The sequence below is a fragment of the Vipera berus genome (assembly GCF_964194415.1).
Source record: "Vipera berus genome assembly, chromosome: 3".
Classification (NCBI taxonomy): domain Eukaryota; kingdom Metazoa; phylum Chordata; class Lepidosauria; order Squamata; family Viperidae; genus Vipera; species Vipera berus.
In genome coordinates, this window is record NC_138204.1 from 52,431,290 (window position 1) to 52,458,938 (window position 27,649).

A 27,649-nucleotide genomic window follows, 5' to 3' on the forward strand; every position below is an offset into this window, starting at 1 on the left:
TTTTCTTCTGTTTTTTCCCCTCTTAACTGCTTAGAAACCTTTGCCTTTTTATTTTCTATTTATTGACCTCTACTTATTCAAACCTTTAGAGGATTCTGACAATGAAGATGAGGAGGAGGAAGAAGAGTGGGAGGAAGAGGAGGAGTCTGAAAGTGAAAAGGCAACAAAGATGCCCAAAAGAAAGCTTCTCAGGGGTACTTCATTGGACAAAACTAAGGGGAGGAGGATCAAAAGTAAAGGTGAGTCTCAATTTCAGGGTCATTTATGGGCCATAGACAAGTTGGCTTAGCTGTGGCTTCATCTCCATGAGACTTCTATAGTTCTCAAGTGTAGATGAAAACTATTCCCCAAAATCCTTTGGGAAATCATATCCATAAGCTGCTATCTATTGTACAGATATAGATATAGCCAGAATGAAAAGCTTGTTTCTGTTTTCTAGTGTTTTGGATGTGTGGACTTTTCAATGGGCATGTTTTTAAAACTGGTTAAATTATATTTTAACTATTGTGGAACTCACTTTTTAAGCTACTACTGTTGCAAGTTTAGTTAGACAAAAAGAGTGAAAAATTTTTAGGACGTGGGAGGACCTCCACAAATCTAATGCCGCAAATAGGCCTATGGTTCCACACAACATGGGAAGAGATTCATAACAGCAAACACTGAGAAGATGTAAAGCAAGCAATCACTTTCCTCCTCTGTAGCTAAAAGTGTAGCTTCTTCTCTCACTTCACCTAAATGTTTATTTATTTAGCCATATTAGGAGCCCTGGTGGCGCAGTAGTTAGAATGCAGTATTGCAGGCAAACTCTGCCCGCAGCCTGGAGTTCGATCCTGATGGGGCTCAAGATTGACTCAGCCTTCCATCGTTCCGAAGTCGGTAAAATGAGAGCCCAGATTGTTGGGGGCAACATGCAAATAATTACATTATTGCCCAGAGAGTGCTGTAAAGTGCTATGGTGTGGTATATAAGCCTAAATGCTGCTGCTATTGCTATATTTGTATCTTATGAAATCTACCCCTCGTGGCTCCATTTGGTTTATGGTACATAAAATTACAGCATGTGAAAATGAAATTAAAGGAGATTAATAAATACAATGGCTAATACTGCTCATAAAAATCTATCCCTAAACTTACATAGACCTTTCTGCTTGGATGCCCTTGTGGAGGAAACATGTTTCTTGAATTCATGCTCCAAAAGAAGGCGACTACTTTTCAAACAGTAACAGAGTTCTCTAAGTCCCAATCCTCCAACTTCCTTCAGGGTGGGCACCTAATACATTCTCTCCATTTTAGGCTGTGCAAGATGAGCAGATTGTACTTGGAGAAGAAAGTCTGGAATGAATGATGAATGAAGATCTGGAATGCAAGAACTGGCTAGTCTAGAGACAAGAAGGACTAGGGGTGACATGATAGCAGTATTCCAGTATTTGAGGGGCTGTCAGAAAGAAGAGGGGTCAAATTATTTTCCAAAGCACCAGAAGGCAAGAAAAGAAACAATGGATGGAAACTAATGAAGGAGAGAAGCAACCTGGAATTAAGGAGAAACTTCCTAACAGTGAAAACAATTAACCACTGGAACAACTTGCCTTCAAAAATTATGGATGCTTCATCACTGGAGGTTTTTAAGAAGAGACTGGATAGCTCAGAGGTCTTCAAACTCGGCCCTTTTATGACTCATGGACTTCAACTCTGTGGGTGCACCGGATTTATGGAACCATCTTCCGGTCGAGCTCCGGATGGCGCCCGATCTCCGCTCCTTCCGGCGCGATCTTAAAACCCATCTCTTTAAACAAGCTGGCCTGGCCTGATGGGACAGGGTGGGATTTTTATAAATGGACTTCAATTTTTAATCTGTATTAATTTATTATGGGCATTGTTTAATCACGTTTTAATAATTTTTAATTTTTGTATCTAGTTTTTATGTATTGCCCTGTTCACCGCCCTGAGTCCTCCGGGAGAAGGGCGGTATATAAATTAAATTAATAAATAAATAATAATAATAAACTCCCAGAATTTCTCAGCCAGGCATGCTGGCTGAGGAATTCTGGGAGTTGAAGTCCATGAGTCATAAAAGGGCCGAGTTTGAAGACCCCTGGGATAGCTACTTGCCTCAAATTATATAGGGTCTCCTGCTTGAGCAGGGGGCTGTACTAGAATACCTCCAAGGTCCCTTCCAGCTCTATTCTGATTGATTGAATGAAATGAGTGCCATATCTATACTGGTCCAGAAAGCTACTGACTGGCAGGATGAACTCAGCTCAGCAAGCAGACAGATAGACACACTCTCTACCAGCTGCAGTTTCTGAGTTATTTCACATGAAGCAAATTGCAGTCTTCTGAAAGATGACAAGGGCATGAGTCACAGTCCTCAGCACCACTTATGTCATAGAATAATAGAAGAGGACTTCCATTAAATATTGTTTAATGTTCTTCCTGATATATACTAATGACTGTAATTATATTTGATTATATAGTGATATTGTTCAGATATTTCATGCAAACTACCGGTGATAGACCATTTTCTCTCTGAAAAACTACTTTGTTATTTGAGTGAGGAGGATGAACAAATGGAAGACTGCAACTTGAAATGAAAGAGGAATACATGATAAAGAGTATGACTTAAGAAATGCAAACAAACAAACAAAAGCAGTTACGTATCTGTACAGGTTATTCTCAACTTATGACTGGTTGCTGAGCAACCAAAGTTATAACAAGTACTTATGACCCGATTTTGAAGTTACAATGGCTGCACCCCTTGGCAACCAGCTCACCTTTGCAGTCATTTGCAGTAACTTGAGGTGACATGACCACTTTTTTTTTCTTTTTTGCCATTTTCTAACCTTTACTTCCAGTTTCTGACAAAAAAATGGCCATAGCATTCCCTTAATGACTCCACCATTCACTTAAATTTAAAGCCCGCCACAAGAAATGCTGAAAAATCTGCCCTCAATGTACAACCATAAAGACTTATGACTATAATTTCAGGCTCAGTTGCACTGATAATTTGAGGAATATATGTAAAACTAAGAGAAAGGTAAGGAATAACAGGATGGAATGAAAATAGTTTGTTTTTGTGGAAAGGAATAAATTAGCTAGCACCCGTAGGAAACTGAAGGTATGTTTAATTATGAATGAAAGGCTTAAAAGGTATGTCATACTTAGGTTGTTGTGAGTTTGCATGAAAATAAGAATCCATAGACTGAAAATACATGCATGTTACCTTCCAGTGAATGATGATAATGAAGAACCAAAAGAGGGGTTTTTTAGCAATTATTCCACATTCTTAATAAATATTATTGGGTGGGGGGAGGGGGAAACGGGAAGATATTTTCTGGTAGGTGACATGAATGAGTTGAGTATGGATACAGTGACTGGATAATTCAAAGACCCAAGAATGAAATATGTTTACCTGTGGAAGAGGAAACAATATAAATATTAAAATGTGATTTATTTGATTGCTTATGATGAAAGACAAAGATAATTAAGGATTTAAGAGCGATGAGAAACCTGGATGTGAGACAGACAATTTCTTGGTAGTGTCAGGAGAGCAATTTGTGAAATAAACAGGAAAGGAAAAAAAGAAGCAAGATAAGCTAGAATAAGAGTTAAACAACCAGAAGAAAAAACATGAATGATGATTTTTAAGAAATTAGCCAATGCAGCACAGGATCCCAACAGGATCAGTGGAAAGTGGATATAAGAAGTTGTGGATAAAAGTGAATATAAGAGGTTGTAAAAGCAGCTTGGCACAGAATGAAAATAATTATACTAGACTGTGCCATAGAAGTGTGTGGAGTTACATGATGGGTAATATGAAAAATGATACCTGGTGGAATTGTAAAGTGAAAAGACCTGTGGATGAAGAAAATGCCTACATCAGAATGATAGTTTAAAATGAGAAAGAGAAAAAGAAACAATATTATATAATATGAATGTAGAGAGAAGCCTTGCAAAGTACGTACCGGTAATCAAATAGAAAAATAACAAAGTGCAGTGTCATTTTGAGGGGAAAAAGTTTGCCCCAGAAATAGGTGAAGAGGGCTAAAGAAGAATTCTCCAACAGAGTACATGACATTAAAAATAAAAGTGACAAGTGATTTGAGATGAAACTAAAAAGAAGGGATGCTGGATGGAACATTTTAGAGATATATTGGGATGGTTGCGGTATCCCTGAAGAGTGGATTTGAAGTCAGAAATTCTTTATAATTGAGAAAAAGAAAATAAAGTACCTGAATGCTATGAGACTATTGAGAAATTATAAGACTGCAAATGTGCTGTGTATTTGGGAAATCTTAAATAAGGGAGATGGTTTACTTATAAGGTGCCTATATGAGTCGTTGAAAAGTTTGTGAAGCCTGTGTCATGGTTCCGATAGATGAAACCCTTCAAAAGAACTTTGAGGCATTGTTTACCTTAATGTATCTTTTGTTCAAGAAACAAAGTATCGGCATTCATAGTTGAAACCAGAAACTAAATTCCCCTCCCCTGGATACAAAGTAACAAAGTACAATTCCCTCCTCCAATAAACAGTCATAAATCACATTCCCCAATTAGCTTAAAGTGCAGGCTTTCTCCCCAGCTCTCCAAACGGCCAAAACACTATCAACTCTGGGCCCAATGTCCTTGGGTTCCCACAACTAAGTTATTATTGTTATGACTAGCTGGACTCTCATCCCTATTCCCCCTCCCAGCAGCAACTAATTCTAAATAACGGAGAAAATGGCTGCATTTCCATCTGTTGTCAAAGCAAGAACATCCGATGTTAGCAGTATTGACAGCCTGTTTTTCTGCTTGACAATTGGCTGTTGTTCAACTGTACAAAGGAAAAAGTAGCAAGAGTGAATGTAACAGCTGTAGGAGGACATCTTTCTTTCTTGTGCACATTCTCTTTTTTTCTCATTCTATCTCACTTTCTTTTTTTTTTTTTGAATACTGTATTCTCTCAATCAGTTATTTTCAAGATTCTGTAGCACTTAAATCTGAAAGTTTTGGTTGATATGAGACTAAAAGAATTATCATGAATGTACAATGGCCAAGTATCCTACCTGTAAATTTCTTAATATTTGTTATGCATTTTTGATAGATACTAAACTCAGTACAAACAAATCATATTTTGGTATACAGCAGGGGTCTTCAGAGCTGGCTGAGAAATTCTGGAAGTTGAAGTCCACAAGTCATAAAAGAGCCAACTTTGAAGACCTCTGGTATATAACATGATATATAAAGCCAGGTCTCAGTTCATCTAATTCCTATCCTCATTCTTTCACCTTGGACAGGAAACAAGGCTGAAGCTGATGTCAAGGCAGGAACTATCAAGACACCGAAAAAAGACTCAACCTCTGTTTTCCATGTGAATGAGGATAACAAAAGCAAACGTGTCAAAAGCAAAGGTGAAAGGCTTTACATCCATATTTGCTCCACTGACCTTACAGGCCCATTGTCCAACAATGCACCTGTCTAATAATATGGGCCATTCTGGATACTATTTATTGAAAATAAGGCAGAGAAGGCATCACAGTTGCATTTATGTATACGTGTGTATGTGTATGTGGGAGAAAATCTGGGGAAGGCATTAGATGTGGCTGCATTTTAAGTACATGTGTGAATAGAGGAAAGGGTTGGTGCCTGTATGTGTATACTGTTTATGGAAGGACAGGGGAAGAGGATATGATGCCATACTTGTCTGTATCTCCTAATAGGGTAGGTATGAGTCCAGTGGCTTCAGCCAGACCAATAAAATGCAGTGTCTGGTGTATCATTGCATGGTGCCTTTAGTGGCAAACAGATTGCCCCCAATCCCTTAGAAATCATGAAGCACATTTGTTTCCTACCTTTGCTCAATATAAGTGCATGAATGGTTCAAAATTACTCTAGAACAGGGGTCTTCAAACTTGGCCCTTTTATGACTTGTGGGCTTCCATTCTTGGGAGTTGAAGTCCACAAGACATAAAAGGGCCACGTTTGAAGACCCCCTGCTCTGGAAGCAAGTACAAGCAGTTCTTAAAATTCCTCATGTTGTCATTGTTGATCTACTGTATATATACCAAGTATCAGGGCTTTTTTTCCTCATAGAACGCTCAGAACAGAGTTCCGGCACCTTTTTTGGATGGAACCTTGTAGGGTAGGCAAGGCGGGTTGTATGACATGTGTGAGTTCCGGCACCTTTTTCTTTTACAAAAAAAGCACTGCCAAGTATATATACTTGTTAATATATTTGTTTGGAGATTATGTATTATTAAAAAGAATCTAATCTGACTAATTTCTCCCTGGATAAATACGTCTCACTTAATAAATGTAGAGCCAAAGAATAGCGACACAGAAAATGATTCCCGATCCAATGCCAAGTCAACCAAATCAGAGAAAAAGAAGAGTGCGGCGTCAATGTTTCAGACTGGAGGAGAAGGCCTCAAGGAGAAGAAAACTAAAAAGAAGGGTAGGTGCAGCATAAGAAGATACATCCACTTACTCACGTGAACTCACACTCAGAATGCTTAGTACTGATGTGCTTATAAGTGAGAGCTGTGAACCATCACGCTCCTATTTCTGCGATTCTGAAAAATCCCCACTAGATGGTCAGGGACTTCTTGCCACTTGCTGAAACTAAAATCAATATGCAAACCTTGTTATCTGGTCCATCACTGACAGCTGCAAACTAGTAGCAGAAACGGAACTTTTTTTTTTTGAAGTGAACCAACAATTGTGAAATGTCTTTCCATAGAATACATATGGGCTTTCCCTTTTGCAATCTTTGGGACATGGTACCAAAAAGTACAGTCTAATTATATCTTTTGGGATACCTCCCAAGCCTGCAAAATAGATGAGGGCACAAAACTGAGCAGCTTTTTACATTTTGAAGGGTCCAGAGTTTTGTTTTTTTTTTTGTTTTGTTTTTTTAAAAGCGGGGGAGGAATTAAATTCTTAAAATTTGCAAATACCCTTTCATTTTTGAAGTTCTGGAATTGCCACTAAGATATTTAATTTTAATTTAATTTAATTTAAATTAGACTTATATACCGCCCTTCTCCCGTAGGACTCAGGGCGGTTCACAAGGTTTTTTAAAAACAATACAACAAATTACAAAAAGTAAAAACAATTAAAATGATTTCACTAACCTTGAACTAAAAACCCAATTACAATTAAGATACAGTTAAAACCCCAGTTAATACTCTCAGTCCAGGCCAGAAAGCTCGAAGAGCCAGGTCTTCAGGTCCCGGCGGAATGAGCGAAGGTCAGGGGCAGTCCTAAGCTCTACAGGCAACTGGTTCCAAATGGCCGGCGCACCCACAGAGAAGGCCCTCCCGCTGGGTATTGTCCGCCGGCAATCTTTTACCGGCGGTACCCTGAGAAGACCCTCCCTGTGGGAGCGCACAGGATGAAGGGAGCTTGATGCCAGCAGCAGGTGTTCCCTCAGATATCCCGAACCTAAGCCATTTAGGGCTTTATAGGTCATCACCAGCACCTTGAATCTCACCCGGAGGGCAACCGGAAGCCAATGCAGCTCGCGGAGTAGAGGTGTTACATGGGAGTATCGGAAAACCCCCATCACAACCCGCACGGCTGCATTCTGCACCAGCTGAAGCCTCTGAGTGGTCCTCAAGGGCAGCCCCATGTAGAGAGCGTTGCAGTAGTCCAATCGGGAGGTCACGAGCGCATGAGTGACTGTGCGCAGGGCATCTCGGTCCAGGTAGGGCCGCAACTGGTGTACCAGGTGAACCTGGGCAAAGCCCCCCCTGGTCACGGCTCCTATATGGTTTTCAAAACTGAGCCGTGAATCCAGGAGGACGCCCAAGTTGAGAGCCCTATCGAGCCCTATATATGTTCTGTCCTTCTCTCTATCATGCCTATAAGCTATGATCCCTGAGCCGATGGGAATTGTATACCTTGCTTTAAAATGACACTCAAAACATATTTATTCCACACCCCATTTAGTTAATTATACTGTAACAAGTTTCAAACTAAGGTTTTATCTGGTATTTATATTTGTTTGTTTCCTGCTTGTTACATACTATCTATTTTTTATTTGAAGCATATTGGAACTCACTTGGCAAAGATGCTTATCACTTTAAAAAAACAGGCTGAAAGGCTATTAGATAAAGAAAAGGCTGCATCCCCAGATCAATGACAAAAACATTTGCTTTTCCATCAGTGGCAGAGTGGGAAAAGTAAATTCTCACATTGCTGACAAAGGATAATCTAGATCCGTGGTGGCGAACCTATGGCACGGGTGCCACAGGCGGCACGCAGAGCCCTCTCTGTGGGCACACACACCGTCAGCCCAGTCCTAGGCCTTCAGCTGGGTTTTATAAAACCTTTTCACTTTAGGCCTCCGTCGCCGTGTGCAAAAAAAAAGGTTCAATCAATCAATTTCAACTTCTTGTGGGGAAAAAAAAACATCTCGCAAAGTTGGAATTGATTGATTGAACTTTTTAGTCCCACCCAGTCTGCCATTACCACCGCACCTATGCCCACCCAATGGGCCATGCCCACCCAATGGGCCACACCCACCCAATGGGTCACACCCACCTGGCACCTGACGATACATAAGTGGGTTTTGGGTTGCAGTTTGGGCACTCGGTCTCTAAAAGGTTCACCATCACTGTTCTAGATGTTGCTGTCATCTGTATAACCATCATGTTGTTGCTAAATTCTTTTTTACTACAGTTCCCCCCAAAGCCATGGAAAACGAAAGCGAGGAAGAGATAGTCCACAAGAACGCCAACCGGAAAGGGAAAACCAAGAAATCCAAAAAGGTAACTAGTGAGAGATTCTTATAGGACGAAGCCCAACTCTTTGGCATATTAAACCTGAAAATTAGGGTTCCTGCCCTTTACATTCACAGTCTCAGCTTCCCTAGTTTATATCTCTAACATTTCTGTTTGATTTTACTCATTATTTATGAATCAATTACAGGTAGTCCTCACTTATTGACTGCCTCCTTCAGCGACTGTTTGAAGTTACAGTGGGGCTGATATCCTCATGGTCACATGAATGCGATTCAAATGCTGCATGAATTTACAACAGCCACAGCATCTGGCAGTCATGTGATTGCCATTTGAGACCTTCACTGCCAGTTTCTGACAAGCAAAGTCAGCACTGAAGCTTGCAGGAAGTTTACAAGTTGCAGTCATGCAATGTCTTGCTTAACAACCTGTGGTTGTTCGTTTAATGACCACAGTGGAAAATTGTAAGTCCAGAATAGTCCACGAGATTTCATTTTACAATTGCCTCACTTAGCAACAGAAGTGCCAGTTCCAGCTGCCATCGGTAAATGAGGACTACCTGGACACATGAAAGTTGCTTCTTACATGTCGGAATCAGCCCTTATGCTTTATTACAATGGCAGATAAATTTTTGAAATAAATGAATAATTAAATAAGAGATGAATCCCAGCCTCTGTCTTCATTCCACTCTCTCCCACACTTAGGCAACCCAGCATTTTGTCATCATCTGCTTTCAGGACTCTGCACATAAGAGACAGAGCAGAAAGCTCTTTTCAGAAACCAGCTTAGGGATGTTATGGGGCCTTCCTAGGTCAGGAAGAACGATCATAGACTAATACACAGATGGTTGGGAAGTATCATCATTGCAATCTTCAAAACAAGCAACGCTGGAATGCTTAGGATAAGAGATTCTGAGGAGAGGGGTAAAGAAACCAAATCTTCTTTCATTTATTGTTGGACTACAGAAAGAAGAAAGACCACCGTCTCCAGTCATTGAAGAGGACAAGCTGGAGGAATTTGTGCTGCAGCCAGCTCCTCATGGAATGACCATCAAGTGTCGTCTCACTCGGGACAAAAGAGGAATGGATCGTGGTCTATACCCTACCTATTACCTTCATCTTGATAATGACAAAAAGGTGCGTGATTAAAGGAAGCATCCTTGGCTTAGTGTGTAGGTAAGCCCCGTATGTTTATCTAGGCTGCATTAACAGAGGGATAGAGTCAAGATCACATGAAGTATTAATACCACTTTATAATGCCTTGGTAAGGCCACACTTGGAATACTGCATCCAGTTTTGGTCACCACAATGTAAAAAGACTCTAGAAAGAGTACAGAGAAGAGCAACAAAGATGATTAAGGGACTGGAGGCTAAAACATATAAGGAACAGCTGCTGGAATTGGGTATGTCTAGTTTAATGAAGAAAAGGATGAGGGGGGACATGATAGCAGTGTTCCAATATCTCAGGGGCTGCCACAAAGAAGAGGGAGTCAAGCAATTCTCCAAAGCACCTGAAGGCAGGACAAGAAGCAACAGATGGAAACTAATCAAGGAGAGTAGACAGAACAATTAATCAGTGGAACAACCTGCCTCCAGAAGTGGTGAATGCTCCAACACTGGACGTTTTTAAGAAGAGACTGAACAACCATTTGTCTGAAATGGTATAGGGTTTCCTGCCTGAGCAGGGGGTTGGACTAGATGACCTCCATGGTCCCTTCCAACTTTATTATTGTTGTTGTTGTCGTTGTTGTTATATTTAATGTAATATTCACATCTTCTGTCTGCCAGACACCAAAAGCAGTGTACAGTAAGAATAGGCCCCATTAAAGCTCATGCAAGAAAAATAATCCAGATGAGCAGCAAAACCCTGTGATATTAAGATCCCAATGGCACAGAATGTCTTTACTTTAAAGCGGGTGAAGATGTCAAGGTCTTTCCTCTGTCTTTGCAAGAAGAGAACCTCAGCCAAGTTGCAAGAAGAGAACACAGCAAAATGCCAATCTTCTCTCTCTAGGTCTTAGGTAGTGAGATAGATAGGAAGCCTCTGATTCTGTTCAGACCTTACAGCAAGGCTCATAAGAAAGAAGACTGTCCTTTAGACATATAGGAATGGATAAATGGGATGCTAAATATATCTTCTCTGAGAGAGATCTAATGTCAGCCTATTTCAATGGGCCAAACAAGAAACAGTTTGTTATGAAAATGCAATCAATGTAGGTAAATCATAGGAAAGGGGACAAGAAGATTAATTCTTTTTCCTGCTATAGTCTTAACAAAAGAAAAAGAAAAAAAAACAGTTGTTTTGCATGTCAACTGAAGGCTTCTTGGAAGAGAAAATTGAGAGCTTCTGTTGAAACGCAGATAGGAGATTCAAAGGGAATTATAATCTACACACCCCTGTAAGAGATATCTAGAATCTAAGTTATAAAAGCAGAGTTCTAGGAATGTTGTAATATTGAATATACTAATGCAGGTTTCTCAAACTGTGGATTGAGTTGAACAACTTTTGGGGCAAAATCAAAGCCAGGAGTGACTTTTGGCAGCATCTAGCAAGCTGGTTTATAAAGGTAAAGCAGAGAGCAAAGCCCAGAGTGAGTTTCGCCAGGGGCTCCAGCTTTGCCTGGGCAAGCCTGATTTATACAGTCAAACTGGAGCATTGTCAAAACTTGCTCCCATTTTGCCTGGGCAAGCCCACCGAAGGCAGTTAATACTGCACCATTGAAAAACGTTGCATAAATTACATTATGTTAATTTCACATATCAATGCTGTGCTTTTTGGATCTCTTTTTTTTCATCTAGATCTTCTTGCTGGCTGGTCGAAAACGAAAAAAGAGCAAGACATCTAATTATCTGATTTCCACTGATCCGACTGACTTGAGCCGAGATGGGGAAAACTTCATTGGAAAGCTAAGGTTAGGGTTGCTTCATCAAAGTGATTTTGAGAAATCTAAGGTATTATGCCAGGGAGAATTCCAATCTATTTCCCTGTAAATACTGTACAGTTTGGCAGATTAGGGTGTTGTTGTTTTTTAATATGATACAGAACAGATACAAAGACAGTATACCGTGTTTGTTTTTCCCCACACAAAACTGTTTAATTGTACAAAAGTACAATTAAATGTTTACTATCTTAAGTTCCTGTCTTTATTCTGTTATCTTAAACTTTCTTATTCTATTATCTTCCTCTTACCATAAGTTTACAACTATTCTATTTGTATTCTTATTTAATCTTTAAATTTCAATAATAATAATAATAATAATAATAATAATAATAATAATAATAATAATAATAATAATAATATAATAATAATAATAATAATAATAATAATAATAATAATAATAATAATAATAATAATAATGACCTTGGAGGTCATCTAGTCCATCTACTTGGATATCCTTCAAGCTGACAACATCAAGCACACTGAAGTCAAGAAAAAGATTCAAGGTGAATACATCAAGAGAGTGAAGGAGATCTTAAAGTCCAAACTCAATGGAGGAAATACCGTGAAGGCAATCAACACCTGGGCAATTCCAGTCATTAGATACACAGCTGGAATAGTGGACTGGACTCAAGCAGAACTAAAAGCAATGGATAGGAAGACCAGAAAAATAATGACAATGAATGAATCATGCCCTTCATCCATGCAGTGACATTGACAGACTCTATCTCCCAAGGCAAATAGGTGGGCGTGGAATGCTGCAAGTACATTGAAGAAGAAAAAATGGCTTTGGAAGAATATCTGAAGGACAATGATGAAGATGCACTGAAATTAGTATATCAGGAAGGCTTACTGACTATTAGAAAGACCAAACTGACCTACAAGAAAGACCAAATGAATAGAGGCATGGGAAGACAAAGCACCACATGGCCAGTACATTAAAAAAAACAGCTGGGAAAGCAGAAAATAACTAGACCTGGCAATGGCTAAGAGCAGGAAAGTTGAAGAAAGAGACCGAGGGGCTAATTCTAGCTGCACAAGACCAAGCCTTAAGGACAAATGCCTGCAAAGTCAAAATTGAGAAGACAGCAACAAACAGTAAGTGCCGCCTATGCAAAGAAGCTGAAGAAGCAGTGGACCACCAGGTAAGCTGCTGCGAGAAGATCGCACAGACTGACTACAAGCAGCGGCATGACAAAGTAGCAACAATGGTGCATTGGAAGATCTGCAAGAAAGAACTGGTGGGATCATAAAATAGAGAAAGTCATAGAAAATGATAAAGTTAAAGTGCTCTGGGACTTCAGAATTCAAACAGACAAGCACCTGCAACATAACACCCCGGACCTAACAATTGTCGATAAGAAAGACGAAAAAAGTCTGGGTAGTGGATGTGGCAGTGCCTGGAGACAGCAGAATAGACAAGAAAGAACTGGAGAAGATAACAAAATAGACCTACAAATAGAAATAGAAAGATTGTGGCAAAGGCAAGCAAGGGTAGTACCAATAGTAATAGGCGCCTTGGTTGCAATCCCAAAACAACTGGAGCACCACTTGAACACCATCAACGGCATTGACAAATTCGCCATTGGTGAATTGCAAAAGGCGGCCTTACTAGGAACTGCTTCCATCCTGCGACGATATCTATAATACCATCAAACATCCACATCTGCCTATCCCAGCTCCTTGGTAAGGACTCGAAAGGTAGACAAAAATGCCAAATCCAGTCTGAACATCTGGCTGACTGTGTGATGATTAATAATAATAATAATAATAATAATAATAATAATAATAATAATAATAATAATAATAATAATAATAATAATAAATAATAATAATAATAATAATAATAATAATAATAATAATAATAATAATAATAATAATAATAATAATAATAATGTTGGAAGGGACCTTGGAGGTCATCTAGTCCAACCCCCTGCTCAGGCAGGAAACCCTATATCATTTCAGACAAATGGCTGTCCAGTCTCTTCTTAAAGACTTCCAGTGTTGGAGCATTCACCGCTTCTGGAGGCAGGCTGTCCCACTGATTAATTGTTCTAACTGTCAGGAAATTTCTCCTCAGTTCTAGGTTGCTTCTTCTCTCCTTGATTACGGTAGTTTCCATCCGGCGTTTCTTGTCCTCCACCTGGGCTGCTGCAGGCAGTGAGCTTGGTTTGGTTGCCAGGCTCTCTTGGGTTTGCAGATTCTAGTCAGACTCTTTTCCTTCCCTGTCTCTCAGCTCTGCCTTTCAATGGTTTTGCAGCTCCAAAACTGAAGTTTTCTATCACTGTCTCTCACACTACACTGAGGTGTTCGCCTTCAGGTTGGAGTTTCTCACGTTTCTGCTGTCCTCTTGACTCTTTTCTCAACATACCCACGCACCACATGCATTTTCTCTTTTATAGAACAATTCCCCAATTAAGGAGGGGCTGGGGCTGTTTTACCCTCCTTTGCAGGTTGCACCAAAACTTCAGAAGAAAGAAAGAAAGAAAGAAAGAAAGAAAGAAAGAAAGAAAGGAAGGAAGGAAGGAAGGAAGGAAGGAAGGAAGGAAGGAAGGAAGGAAGGAAGGAAGGAAGGAAGGAAGGAAGGAATTTTGCTCACTCCAGGGGGTGACTTCACTTTGCCACACAGATAAAAATCCTGGATATTTGAGAACACTTGGAAAAGAAATACAATTATGAAAAATATGTACAATCTGCAATACTTTAACTGTTCTGTGTAATTTTTCCCCCTTTACTTAGTATTCTGCAAAGTATGCACCATTTAATGTATGCATTCTTAAGCTATAGTTGTGAGAACCAAGCATCACACCCATCTTTCTTACGGTACTATCTGCAAAAGAAGGAACATTCACAAAACAGTATCTCATTGGCAAGTCAATTCAGGGACGTTTTAGAATACCAACCATCTTGTACCCATGTTTCTGAGGGTTTCAATGGACAGATATATGCTGCTTATTCCATTGAAAACCCCTTCTGTGCAGCACAGTGGTGGGATGTACCAATTAAAGCTTTTATTTACTGATGCAGCAGTTCTGAACACGGATAATCAAGCAGATTAAGAATGTAAATGAAAGTGTCTTGAGCCAAGGAGAAACAACTTTCTACTACAAAGCAGATCATATCACAGTTTTTTTTTCCTGGGACAAAGAAATGAATGCCACCCAGTGAATCACTTGTTTAGGGTAGAAAACCTCTCAAACAACATTTCTTCTTCATCACAGACATTAGAATTGCAGTCATAGTAATCGTATTGCCCTTTCACACCATCCTAAGTTAATTGCATGAAAGGATCCCAAACTTTACCATATATTCTACTCAATCCATTAAAGATTTAATAAGCAACCTAAGAAGTTTAATAAATCTTATCTTTATGGAATTGTCATTTGGAGAGGAAATATAGATTTCTAACAGTTTTTCACAGCTTCAGAAAAAGAAAAAGAAAAAAGAAAACCCCTTACAGTTCCCAGGAAACTGTATTTGGGAAGCACTAGTCCAGCCACTTCCGGTCTAGTGCCCTACAGATGTGTTTGGATTCCAGAGTTAAGTATTCCCGTGCATAGCCTCAGGCTGTGGAAGCTGTCAAATGTTACAAAAAGTGATGTCAATTTATAATGAATATTGCAGGCTCAATATTAATAGTTTTTAACTATACTTTGTGACATTATATATATTTAATATAATTTACTCTCAGCAGAACTGAAAATCTGATTTGGTAGATGCTTCCTTAGAGACCCATTTATTTTTTTAGCACAGAAATACCTCATCATTTCTTCATTAATAATGCTGTGAATTAAATTCAGTTTCCGTACAGTTCTAACTCAGATTGGACAATTTGTCTTCCTGCTTCTTCAGTTTCGTTGCTCTTTCATTGCCCCACAACTGAGACAGCTTAAAGTCACATTTAGCTATTGGCTCACACCCCCTCTCCTCTGGTTGCTGGGCGCTGCTCTCCATGGCCATCATGGCTTGGGCTGCAGGAGTGACAAAACACAAGGCTTCTGGAGAGTGATCTGATTGCACAATATAGTTAGTCAGACAGCTTGACAGGTGGCTAAGCCTGCTGTTAAAAGCACTTATATACTTGCCCCACCCCACCTCACATTAAGGGCAGAATTAGCGGCTGTTTTTCCACTAGCAGGTGACATTTAGTGGGAGGAGAAAGAGAGCCAGGAAACTCACCCATTATTTTCTTCCACTTATCCCAAATTTATATTGACAGCACCAGACATTATTCACTAGTCTTGCTATTGAAGAAGAGTAGGGCTTGGCCACAGAGGCAACGTATCTTGGTTGTTCGACTGTGGCCATTGCCAAGCTTACCAAAGTGTAAAGCTCAGACTTTTGTCATGCAGAGCTTGGTCTTATCATTGAGTTACAGCTGTCTCAGTTCAGAACTCAGGATTTCTTAGATCCAAAATGATAATCAAGCTAGTGCATAAACTAACAAACCAGACACATCTTGCTATCAGATTGTAACAGAAATTGTCCCTGGGGGCAGATATGAAACAGTGGTTGGGCAGGTTTTAGCCAGGGCAAAGGAGAGGCATGCATGTTGCAATTTCATAGGCCCAGAGATGCCCTGATTGAGTGACCTTTCCATTTCCTTCTTCTATCCCACACTGAAAACCTAATACGTTTGTTGCAGCTACTTCAGCGTATAATATAAAATGACATTCCAAAGAAATTATATTTGTTCAGACTGAAGAGTAGTGCTGTGCAATTTCTGCCCTTTTTTGTTCCAGGGATCTGATTTCTGTCTTTTCTTTTAGATCCAATTTAATGGGCACTCGATTCTCGGTGTTTGACAATGGTGTAAATCCAGACAGAGCAAATGCTGACTGGTCCAATGTACGCCAGGAGCTTGCAGCTGTTATTTATGTAAGGAACCATTCTGTGAACTATTTCCCCATTAAACGTCTATTTAATAGGCAGCCAACTAGACTAATCCATACCAAGATGGCAGGTTGCTTATCAGTACCAAGGAATTTTAAGAATTTTCCATTCACTACAAAATCACCCCTGACAGCTATATAGCTTGATCCAAATGTCAATCAAAGTATACTATAATATGAAGAAAAGAAGGAATGTCTGTTCTATATGTTGTGGTTGGGAATAATTTAATTTGTAGACATTTTTTTCCCTAAAGGAATTGTCATCTGCAAAGAAACAATGTAATTTAATCTAGGTTGACAGGGATTGTATTATGTCAGTTAAATTTTAATATCTGCATATTTCCTGAACCACCCTTCTAGATCTTAGTCCACTTAAGTATGCCATATAGCCACTTTATTATAATGTAATGGATTCTATCAACCTAACAGTTCAAGACATACGTGTTGGTTGAGAGTTGAGAGTTTTTATCAACAATTCTCCAGGGTTTTGAGGCAGGCAAAAATCAAAGGAGAGTCCTAAGTCCTCTGGTCAGAGGAGGTGACCCACAGAAAGACATCTTGTCCTATAACCAGGGCTTTTTTCCTCATAGAACGCTCAGAACGGAGTTCCGGCACCTTTTTTGGATGGAACCTTGTAGGGTAGGCAAGGCGGGTTGTATGACATGTGTGAGTTCCGGCACCTTTTTCTTTTACAAAAAAAGCACTGCCTATAACACCACCTGCGCCTCTGTAGAGACTGAGCTTCACACCATTCCACAAGCCTCTTTTCTGAGGCACCAATGGGGCAGGATTTTCACAGCATTCCCTAGTGGTGAAAGCAGCAACCTCCCAGTGGCAGGGAGTGGGGGAAAAGCAGCACCAAGGGATGGGGAGGAGAAGGAGATGAGATAAGGAAGGAGATTGGCAGGAGCAGGTGTGACACATTCCCTTCCTTAAATTCCTTCCTTTTTCTTTTCTTTCACATACTGTATGTGTTGGGACACTAAATCTTGGGTTTTAGGACTACTGAGACATGTGCAATATAAGACTTCGGGCTAGCAGAAAAATGGCTTTAAACTGTTAAGGATCAGCTGAAGTTGATCGCGTTGTGAAGATGTATGATGGTAACTCAGTTATGAACGTTTTGGTATTTCTATTTCAGGAGACAAATGTATTAGGTTTCAAAGGACCTCGAAAAATGACAGTGGTCATTCCTGGAATGAATTCTGATAATGAAAGAGTGCCAATCCGTCCCCGAAATGTAAGTTACGCATAAACCTTCATACAAGATTTCATTACTGCTAAATAATCCCAATGTTTGTAGATATCATGTTGCCATTTCTTTGATGTTCTGCTTATCATGGTTAAGAAAATAAAATATTGAAATGTGCTGAGAGACATTTAGTCACAGAGGCATTTTTGCCATGAAATTTTGTGTCAGCAAAAATATAAAATGCAAAACCTTCTTTTAGAATAGGAAATGTAGGGGTGTTTCCAATGCTTTATTTCTAAAACAATCTTCCTGAACTTGGCATCCTCCAGTTCTGTGTGGAATTGCAATTCCCATCATGGTTGGAAAGTGTTAAAGGCTGTATATTAATACATATAGAGAGCACTAAGTTGCAAAAAGAAGTTGAATTGAATTGAATTGAATTGAATTTATTAAATTTATATGCCGCCCTTCTCCCTAAGGACTCAGGGCGGCTCACAACAATAAAAAGTTAAAAAAAACATAAAATACAAAATTTAAAAAGAATTAAACCATAAATGTAATAAATACATAACAATTCACCCAATAAAACCAAATTTAAAACTATAGTCAGTCCAGGCCCGATTGTTGGAACATCCATGTCTTCAGGTCACGGCGGAAGGACCGAAGGTCAGGGGCCATCCGCAGCTCTGGAGGCAACTCATTCCAGAGGGTCGGCGCACCCACAGAGAAGGCTCTCCCCCTGGGGGTCGCCAGCCAGCATTGCTTAGCCAACGGAACCCTGAGGAGGCCGACTCTGTGGGAGCGAACCGGGCGATGGGAGGTTGACAATGGCAGCAGGTGGTCTCACAAGTACCCCGGGCCTAAGCCATGTAGGGCTTTAAAGGTAATTACCAGCACCTTGAATCGCACCCAGAGGGCAATTGGAAGCCAATGCAGCTCGTGCAGGAGTGGTGTAACATGGGAGTATCGAGAAACTCCCATAAGCACCCGTGCGGCTGCATTCTGCACCAGCTGAAGCCTCCGGGTGCACTTCAAGGGCAGCCCCATGTAGAGAGCATTGCAGTAATCCAGGCGAGAAGTGACAAGGGCGTGGGTGACCGTGCATAGGGCATCTCAGTCCAAAAAGGGGCGCAACTGGTGCACCAGGCGAACCTGTGTGAAGTTCTGCAACTAAGGATCTCAACCAGCAATATAATATAAATATAAATGATAAAGTGTTTCCACTGACAAAACAAGACTGAATCAAATGCTGTATAAGCATTTGTTATGTCATCCAGTTTGACATGAAGATATACCTTCAAATCCTTGGTGGGCCATCTTCTTCCAAAGAACAAACCTCACAACTCAGGTCCTCTGAGGAAGAATGGAGTACATGAGGCATCACTATGGATACAACTCTTTCTTCGAAACATTTGCAGCAAAAACATTGATTCTGAAATCTGAAGAAAGAGTCAAAGGTAATCTTCCTTGATCTGTGGCCTCCAATTCAAAAATTCCTAGTCAGTATGCACCAGGTTGTCAAAAGCTAAGGTAAGGATTGCAAGCTTTGATATATAATTTATATGTGAACATTGTCCTTTGCAAGTTCCCTTGAACTCCACTCATGAAACCTGGAGGAACAAATATGTGCATATTTGGTTTTTTCGTATATTAATATCAAATTTCAGTGCACAACTTTTAAGAGGAGCAAGGCTAAGATGTTACTGTAATTATGCTCAAAAATATTAGAGGACTTTTTGCGATGTACACTGTGAGAATCTATTGTATCTACAGGTGTTATTTCTTTGTGCAAATATAACCAAATAAATATTTAAGAAGATATGTTTTTGAATTACTTGTGGCAATGCTATTTTTCACAATTTCCTAGGATAACGATGGGTTACTCGTGAGGTGGCAGAATAAGATAATGGACAGCTTAATTGAGCTGCATAACAAAGCCCCAGTATGGAATGATGAAACTCAGTCTTATGTGCTGAACTTCCATGGAAGAGTTACACATGCCTCAGTTAAGAACTTCCAGATTGTGCACAGTGACGACCGTAAGTCTTGTGGGATTGTGGATTTTTTAAAAAATACTTCTATATTTGTGCTGACTGAAAAGCTATTGCTGCTGCTAGTTAGACCCATGGCTAAGGTAAGAGCATTTCTGCAAATTCAGAGTTCAGAGTAGACATAGTGCTGCATTGTCCATTCAGAAAGGAAGTAGGCAAGAAAACCAAAATGAAATCCTGGACTTGCCTGCTGGAATGGGCCACTGAATTGTGTTGCCCAATAGATGCTTTATGATTGACAAGGCACCCAAAGTTTCAAAGTATTTTCCCAGAAAATTAAATTCATGGGCTGGAAACACACAATCAGATCTACCTTTTTTTCCCCAAAAAAGTCCATTTTGATATTTCATTTGCTTTTTTCTCTCTTCTTCCCTTGATGCAAATTATCTAATCAATACAGCATTTCTCAGGTATCCAAACGGTATGGATGGGAAAAATTAGTTTAATGCTGATTAATTGCTTATGACAGTCTTCCCTCCATATAATCGTGACATTGGCAGGACCCACATCATTAATTTGGTGGAGATGGTTAGCTTCCTACTTGGTCAAGGGAGACATATTAGATCAACGTTTATCCCAGAAGTTGGGATACAATTAGGGAGTAGGGCAGTGCCAGATTTAGGCATAAGCAAAACAAGGTATAGCTTCGGGTTTCAAAATTTGCAGGGCCTCACAAACTTTCAGGGTGGTTTTTTGTTTTCTTTTGTTTTGTTTCAAAAATTCATGTTTAAGTATTGTTTCCAGAATATACAGTACTGTTATAATCTGTGTGAGAGATCAAGACAAACGATAAACATCTAATCCGTATATACTGCACATTCATTTGAAACGAATTTGTATTTGTCTCTTTAAATCAGACATGTCAAACACAAGGCCCAGGGTCCGGATCCGGCCCACGAAGTGGTTTCATATGGCCCGCGAAGCCTTCCTAGAAACAGTGAGGGAACGGCCCCCACTGCCTTGGCCCTGGCCCAGAGACCCTACTTCTGCCGGAGACCCTCAGATCTGTCCCACTCCTGCCCAGGCCCCCATAGGCACCCTTGATGCGAACGATGTAGAGCTGGCCACGCCCACCCAGTAGGCCATATGCACTCTAGCCACGCCCACCCAGTAGGCCATGCCCACCCTGGCCATACCCACCCGGCCCCCTGAGGGCAACCACAATGCTGATGCGGCCCTCAATGAAATTGAGTTTGACACCCCTGCTTTAAATGATATATGTCCTGTTTCAGTATACAATTTTACTGAGACTTTCTGGTATAACTTTATAACAAAAGTTCTCCAAGTTTAGGGCCTCACCAAGTCTAAATCTGAGAGTGGAGGAGGGATTTCTCCATATGAATGTGTCCCCCTTTCCTGTTGTAGACAGAACCAAATTAGATGTGGTGTAAGAGAGGTATGGTTAATTTTGTATGTACTTGTCTTCAAGTCAACATTGATTGCTAGTGAGTGTCTGAACTAGGTTTTTCAGAAGTTGTTTGCCATTGTCTCCTTCTTAAGATAGAGGCAAAGTGACTGGTCCAAGATCACCCAGTTGGCTTTGTCACTAAGGTAGGACTACAACTCACAGTCTCTCAACTTCTAACCTGGTGCCTTAACCACTACACCAAACTGGTTCTCATGGTTAATTAACATATACAATTTCAAATACTGAAACTGATGCCTTGGAAACAGTATTGAAATTAAAATTGACCTAGGAGGAGGGTACATTTATCTCTAGCTCCTCCAACATGGTTCCAATGAAAATCCCACTCCAGTTAATCTCAGGAATCCTATGTAAGAGAAACCAGGTTGTTCACACATACCCTTGGACTGGATTTGGTCCGTTACTGAGAACAAGAATCTAATCAAAATTTGGGGCAGTACTCCCTGAAGAATGGCTGGACCAGTGGTTGTTTTGTTTTGTTTTTGTATTCTGACAGACAAGATTGGGCTCAAAGCCATGATTTGTTTAACTATGATTTGTTGAGGAAACCATAATTGGCTGGGTCCACAAAATGAACTCAAATCAAAACATTGGGCTCAATAGGATATGTAAACTAATCCACAGCTCTTTGCTGAATCTATAAAGTTAGCTTTAAATGTTTGTCTTGACTTATAAAGTAGAATCTTGATTTATGATGGCATGCTCAGAATCATACTAAACTGATACATGAATGCAATCTGAGACATATGAGTCATTTGAAACTGCATCTATATAGGAAGTAGTTGTTCTAATTGAAAAACAAAGACTGTATATAGTGCATTTCTTTTCCATTTTGTTCCAAATTATTTATTTCCATCACGAAAGTCTAGTCAACATTTAAAGGAATTCAAAGGGATCTTCCATCCAAGGGCTGGTCAGTCCCTAATCTGTTTACCTTTAGCAATTTGTCTGTATCAGAGATTATGAACATCTCCACAATCATATAAGGTTTTTCAGATTTATATATTGAGGTGGCCATGTGAAATACTTTTGGCAATTGTTGAAGAGTACATAAATGAATCGCTGAAACCAAAAGCAAAGCAGATCTTGGAAATTAGTCCTCTAACTGCTTAGGATAGTGGTTCTCAATATTTTCTTCACCATACATCCCCTTTAAATACCTTTTGCGGCCATGAACCATGGCCACGGACCCCCAAGATTTAAATAATAACATTTCTTTAAGTCTTTGAGGACCCCCCCTATGATGACATTGCGGCCCCCCAGGAGTCCACGGACCGTAGGTTGAGAACCACTGCCCTAGAGTAATTTCACTCTGAGTATGTCTCAAGAAATATAGGGCTGTTCTCTTGAATCTGGCTATGGTGTTTAGAGTGGTTAGTAGAGCAACATCAAAGACATTTGTTAGACATACCTGTTTTGGAGTAAGCATTTTTCATATTGCTCAATTTCCAAATGATAATTCAGAATGGCTTCTGTGAAATCTATAATGTATCATGATTCCAGGGACACGAGATGAATTTTGCAATCAGGTTTGAACAAAAAATTCAATTGTCCTGGACCTGGATAGTACTGTATATAGAATATAGTAAGAGTCCACTAGAGGGAGCATTATAAGAGGCAGGCTGGAGTAATGGTTTGAATGGTTTGAGCCATCCAAAAAGCAAGCTTGATTTTCTTTTGCTCACTTGCTTCCATACAGTACCCTTCAACATTTGATCATAAACTCCTACAACTCTAGTAAACATTAAAGAACATGCCAGATGTTTCCTGAAAAGTCAAAAACTTCCAAAACTGGACAAAGTACATCCGGAACCTTAGCATAATTTTAGAATTTACTGGACTTGATTTGTAATCTCTAATTCAAGAAAAGTTCTCTAAATTTCCTGGTGGTAAGAAATATTTTGAGGATGGCAAAGTGCCATAGAATGTTACTGATACATTCTTTGTCAGTCAAAAGAAGAGTGACCACATATCCTTTATTATAAAGGACAGTCCTTTATTTCAGAAAGCTGCCCTTTATATTTATTTAACTTTTTTGTGTTGCTCTTGAATTTTTCTTTGTAAGTCAAAGTCATTTACATGAACAATTAATTTTTAAAAAAAATCTTTATGAACTTCTTTCAGATTTTTCCCTTTTCCAGGTTTGTCCTTTATTTCCCCCCCCCTCAAGAAAATATGGTCGCTATACTCAAGAGGGATTTGTATCCAGAGTTTCAAATTCAAGTCGTACCTGTTCTGTTGCTGGCCACATTGGACCATTCACAGATTTCTCTGTTGAACTATGGACAGCTCTCAGAGATAACAAGTATGTTATCTCTAATCTCAGGATGAAAAAATGGGAATAAAGCCTCTGGTCCTGCAGAAGCTTTTGACTTTTAACCTCCATTTCATGAACATATAAAACAGTGAAGAGAATCTCATTTAGTTTCACGCCTATCAGGATAAGTGAAACTGTAATGAAAGTTAATAGGTATTACTTAGTAAATAGAGTACATTACTGTAAAAGAAATTAGGTAAACAAATATAGATAAATTAGCAACTATGTGTGTGGTTTTAAAATTAAGCAAATAAGTGTAGAGTGTCTGGCAAGGTATAAAAATGATCCTATATAGCCTACACACACACACACACACACACACACACACACTATATTTATTTATATATTTTTAAAATTTATTGGCTGCCCATCTTACCACCGGGTAATTCTGAGTGAATTATATAACTACAATCTCCATTATTGTCCAGTTTCAGTCAGGCTTTCCATGACTGATATTCATTGGCAAAAATAGTTCCCAATGGAAATTTTTCTTTTAGTGTAAGTTGAAGACACCAAAGGCCAATCAAGATTGGGTGGGATATATGGAAGAGGTCATAATCCCTATACGTTATCTGCCATGGATTTGATCCAGATAAAGAATCCTGTATAGCCTATTTACTTTTAAGAAGCTATTAATTCAGATTCTGATTATATGACGGTAGTTGATCTTCACTGTGCTCTCCCTGGTGAAAGCACGTGGATGATATTGACCACAAGTCTTTTCTATTGATTAATCCTGATATGAATTTATTATGTTGAGTTCATATAAATGGGATCTAGGAATTTAAATGTGTGTTTTGTGTAGTCAATGAGATTCTAGTTTTTATGTTTATTATGCTTTCTTATTATTTTGGTGCTCAATCCAAGCAATTATTTTGATTCTGATACATAAGGAGGACCAAATATTATCGCAACACATTTCCTCCCACCTTGCGTATATAGTGGGGACATAGGCACACTCTGCAATCTACATCCGAACAGTAAACAGCAGCAGCCAAGCAATTTTCAGCCTGTGTGACTTGTCTGCTTGTCACCTGTCCAGCCCAATCAGGAGATGTTACTATCTGAGGGGGGGGGGTGTAGGATTACAGGATAGAAAGAACCTGCTCAGGGCCCCAGTTATTTTTACAGATTTCTTGCTGCCCTCATTGCAAACAAAGGGAGTCACAATCAAAACAGGGAATGAGAGAGGCCTTTAGAAGGCCGCACAGGTCTGGTGAAAGAGCACATCTTTTGGAGGGGGCACAAACCTGTTTTTATTCTTGGTCCATTTAGCTGGGGGGGGGGAAAGGACTCACTTAGTAACTCTGTTGAAGAGACATCAGCCATTTATTACCCAGCCGGTGACCAGTCAATTTCTAAACCTTCTGGGTTCTCCTCTGTCTCATTACACACTCATTCCTTTAGCATCTGAATATTTTTGCTTTGCTGCATGTGATCTTCAGGCTCAGTGGTTAAAGACGCTGAGCTTGTCAGCTGGAAAGCTGACATCCCAGGTTTGAGACCTTAACACTGCGCAATGGGATAAGCTCTCGTTCCTTGCCCCACCTAGCAGTTTGAAAGCATGCAAATGTGAGTAGATAAATAGGTACCACTTCAGTAGGAAGGTAATAGTGTTCCATGTGCCTTTGGCATATAGCCATACTTGCCACATGACCGCAAAAAATATCTTCGGACAATGCTGGCTCCCTTGGCCAAGATGAGCACTGCACCCTAGATGAGCATATATTGGGGACCTATGAACAGTGCACCCTAGAATCAGACACAACTGAACAGGAAGACCTTTACCTTTACTGGAAAATGAGACCCAGAGAGCTTTGGAATGAGTCTTTGATTGCACAGCTGCCCTGCCTAAGCCAGACATTTCTTTCTTTCTTTAAAAAAACAATTTATATGGCTATTTATTTCACAAGTGGGATATTGGCAGGCTAATGTAAGATCTGAAACAGCAACAATCCAAAATAATTTAAAACCGTTATAATAGCAATCAAATTAAGTGCACCTGAGGCCATCCCTGCCTATTCCTTGCCGGAAAAGTCAAGTCTTTAAAGCAAGGATCTTCAAACTTGGCAGCTTTAAGACTTGTGGACTTCAACTCCTAGAATTCCTCAGCCAGCCCTGCTGGCTGAGGAATTCTGGGAGTTGAAGTCCACAAGTCTTAAAGCTGTCAAGTTTGGAGACCCCTGCTTTAAAGCTTTAGAGAAGGTTGACAAGATAAAGGACGTTCAGAATTCATGAGAATTAGGGTGCCATATGGCAAACATTGCAGCAGAGAAAGCACATTTTCTATATCCCTCTTGCAAGTTTCTCTTAGTATAGCCAGTTTTAATAAAAGTAGTTTTAGCCATCATGTGGAATTGATCTTATGATCTGGTCTCTATAGTGAAACTGAAATCAATCTTGCAATTCTGATTGTGCTGTATCTCCTCCTCCTCCTCCTTCCTAAAATTCAGTGAATCAGGGATGGGGTCTGTCTGAGCTGCTTCCAAACATTATCTGGACATTCTGGACTTAAAAAATTACTTCAGTTCCTTTTGCGTAGACAGCAGCTCCTGCGTACCTCTGTCAAGATAATCTTTCTTATTCTTACTCTATTATTCATCTTCTCTACAGTATTATGGAGAAGATGAAATAGCTGTGCAATGCTTGTGTATTTGTCATGCTAGAAGATTTCCATTCAGGAGCATTACATTCTGCACTATAAGCCAAATACTGTTTTGAGGGACAATACACAGCAATAGGATTCAGATTACAGTGCCTTGACAATTGTAGCAGATATGTTATAATAATTATCCTACTTTTAAATTGAGTCTCATAGTCCAGAGGCTGAGCGAGATATTGATGAGATATGTGTGTTGTGGGAGAATGGGAGTTTCATTCAGCTCTTTTTATTGCTCTGTGAATTGCTCTTTCTGTTGTATCCTCCTCCTCTCTTGGCAATAGATCACAGATTCAGCTTTATTTCCCCAAATTCTTTTCCCGTCTTTCAGTGCAACCGATTGCTGTGCAAATTATCTAATGACAGTATTTACCTCATGTCTGTTTGCTGCCAATCTCTTTGTGCTGGATATAGTATAATTGCAGAATGTACTTAGGTGGCATAAGAGTCTGTGGCCAGGATTCTCCCAGGCAGAGGTATCTGTAGGGTGTGTTCAAGAAAAGTTTGGATGCCAATTATGATGTGTGATCACAGCTCTATGACACATATTAAAAAATCAGGTAGTCCGACCTGGCAGAGATGGCGAAGATTTCGGCCTATTTGAAAGATCATTCGCAAGAACGCTATATTATGGAATGGAGAAAATGGATTGATTTTATCCAGAACAAGTATAGGGTTAAGAAGTTTTATGTAGCATTTGAATAAGTCTTCTTTCGTTTTTTTTCTTTTCTTATCTTAGTTTCTTTTTATACATATTTAATATTATTATTATTTGTTTTATCCTATATAAGCTAGAGAGTGATGGATTTTAGAGTTTATAATTGTTAGTATATGATTGTTTATGATTGCTTTTTATACATATACCTTGTATTTAGCTCTGGGAAGTCGGGGGGGAGGGGGGGAGGTAGGGAGGGGGGAGGAGGGAGGGGGAAGGGGGGATTCTTAAAGGAAAACTGTATTTTAAAACTTTTCAATAAAAAAAAAAAATCAGGTAGAGATTCAGTTGCAGCCACCATCTTGACTTTTTTGACCATACCCAAGTTGTGCCTTTCCTTTTAGAAGGAACAATGCTAAAACAGACAAAAAAAAGCATAGGAGAAAATATCTCCTCGGTCGCCTTTATTAATAGTAATCCACCTCCATCCATCCTGGTTCAATTTTGTCCTGGAAAAATTGTCCTGCACAAGACCAAAAGTTTCCATGGTAAACTTTTTATCTGCTCACCTGATGATGTTATCTTTCTTTCCTGCAGCTGAATACATTGTCTTGCAATTTGGCCGAGTGGCCGATGATGTTTTTACCATGGACTACAATTACCCACTTTGCACTGTGCAGGCTTTTGCCATTGCCCTCTCAAGCTTTGATGGGAAACTAGCCTGTGAATAGCATACCTACAATGCCATCATGCCAAGGTTTGTACCAGGTCTGGACCTGCCAGGTCAAATTCCCTCTGTT

General features: G+C 39.7%; 1 protein-coding gene across 1 annotated transcript; it reads left to right on the plus strand.

Annotated features, from left to right (window-relative positions):
- Nucleotides 1–154: 154 nt before the first annotated feature.
- On the plus strand, nucleotides 155–27,649 carry TULP1 (TUB like protein 1). Its single transcript, XM_081322436.1, has 10 exons — nucleotides 155–239; nucleotides 5,276–5,389; nucleotides 6,298–6,432; nucleotides 8,661–8,749; nucleotides 9,685–9,855; nucleotides 11,518–11,630; nucleotides 16,427–16,535; nucleotides 17,691–17,789; nucleotides 19,609–19,780; nucleotides 27,447–27,649. Exons 1-10 carry the CDS (start codon nucleotides 170–172, stop codon nucleotides 27,578–27,580), a joined length of 1,206 nt encoding a protein of 401 aa, XP_081178562.1. The 5' UTR covers nucleotides 155–169; the 3' UTR covers nucleotides 27,581–27,649.

Bases quoted from the DNA above. Each gene is read 5' to 3' on its own strand.
- TULP1 (XM_081322436.1), top strand. From the start codon at position 170: ATGCCCAAAAGAAAGCTTCTCAGGGGTACTTCATTGGACAAAACTAAG. The intron at 8,750-9,684 runs GTAACTAGTGAG...GTTGGACTACAG, and splicing joins AAACCAAGAAATCCAAAAAG to AAAGAAGAAAGACCACCGTC. The intron at 9,856-11,517 runs GTGCGTGATTAA...TTTTTCATCTAG, and splicing joins ATCTTGATAATGACAAAAAG to ATCTTCTTGCTGGCTGGTCG.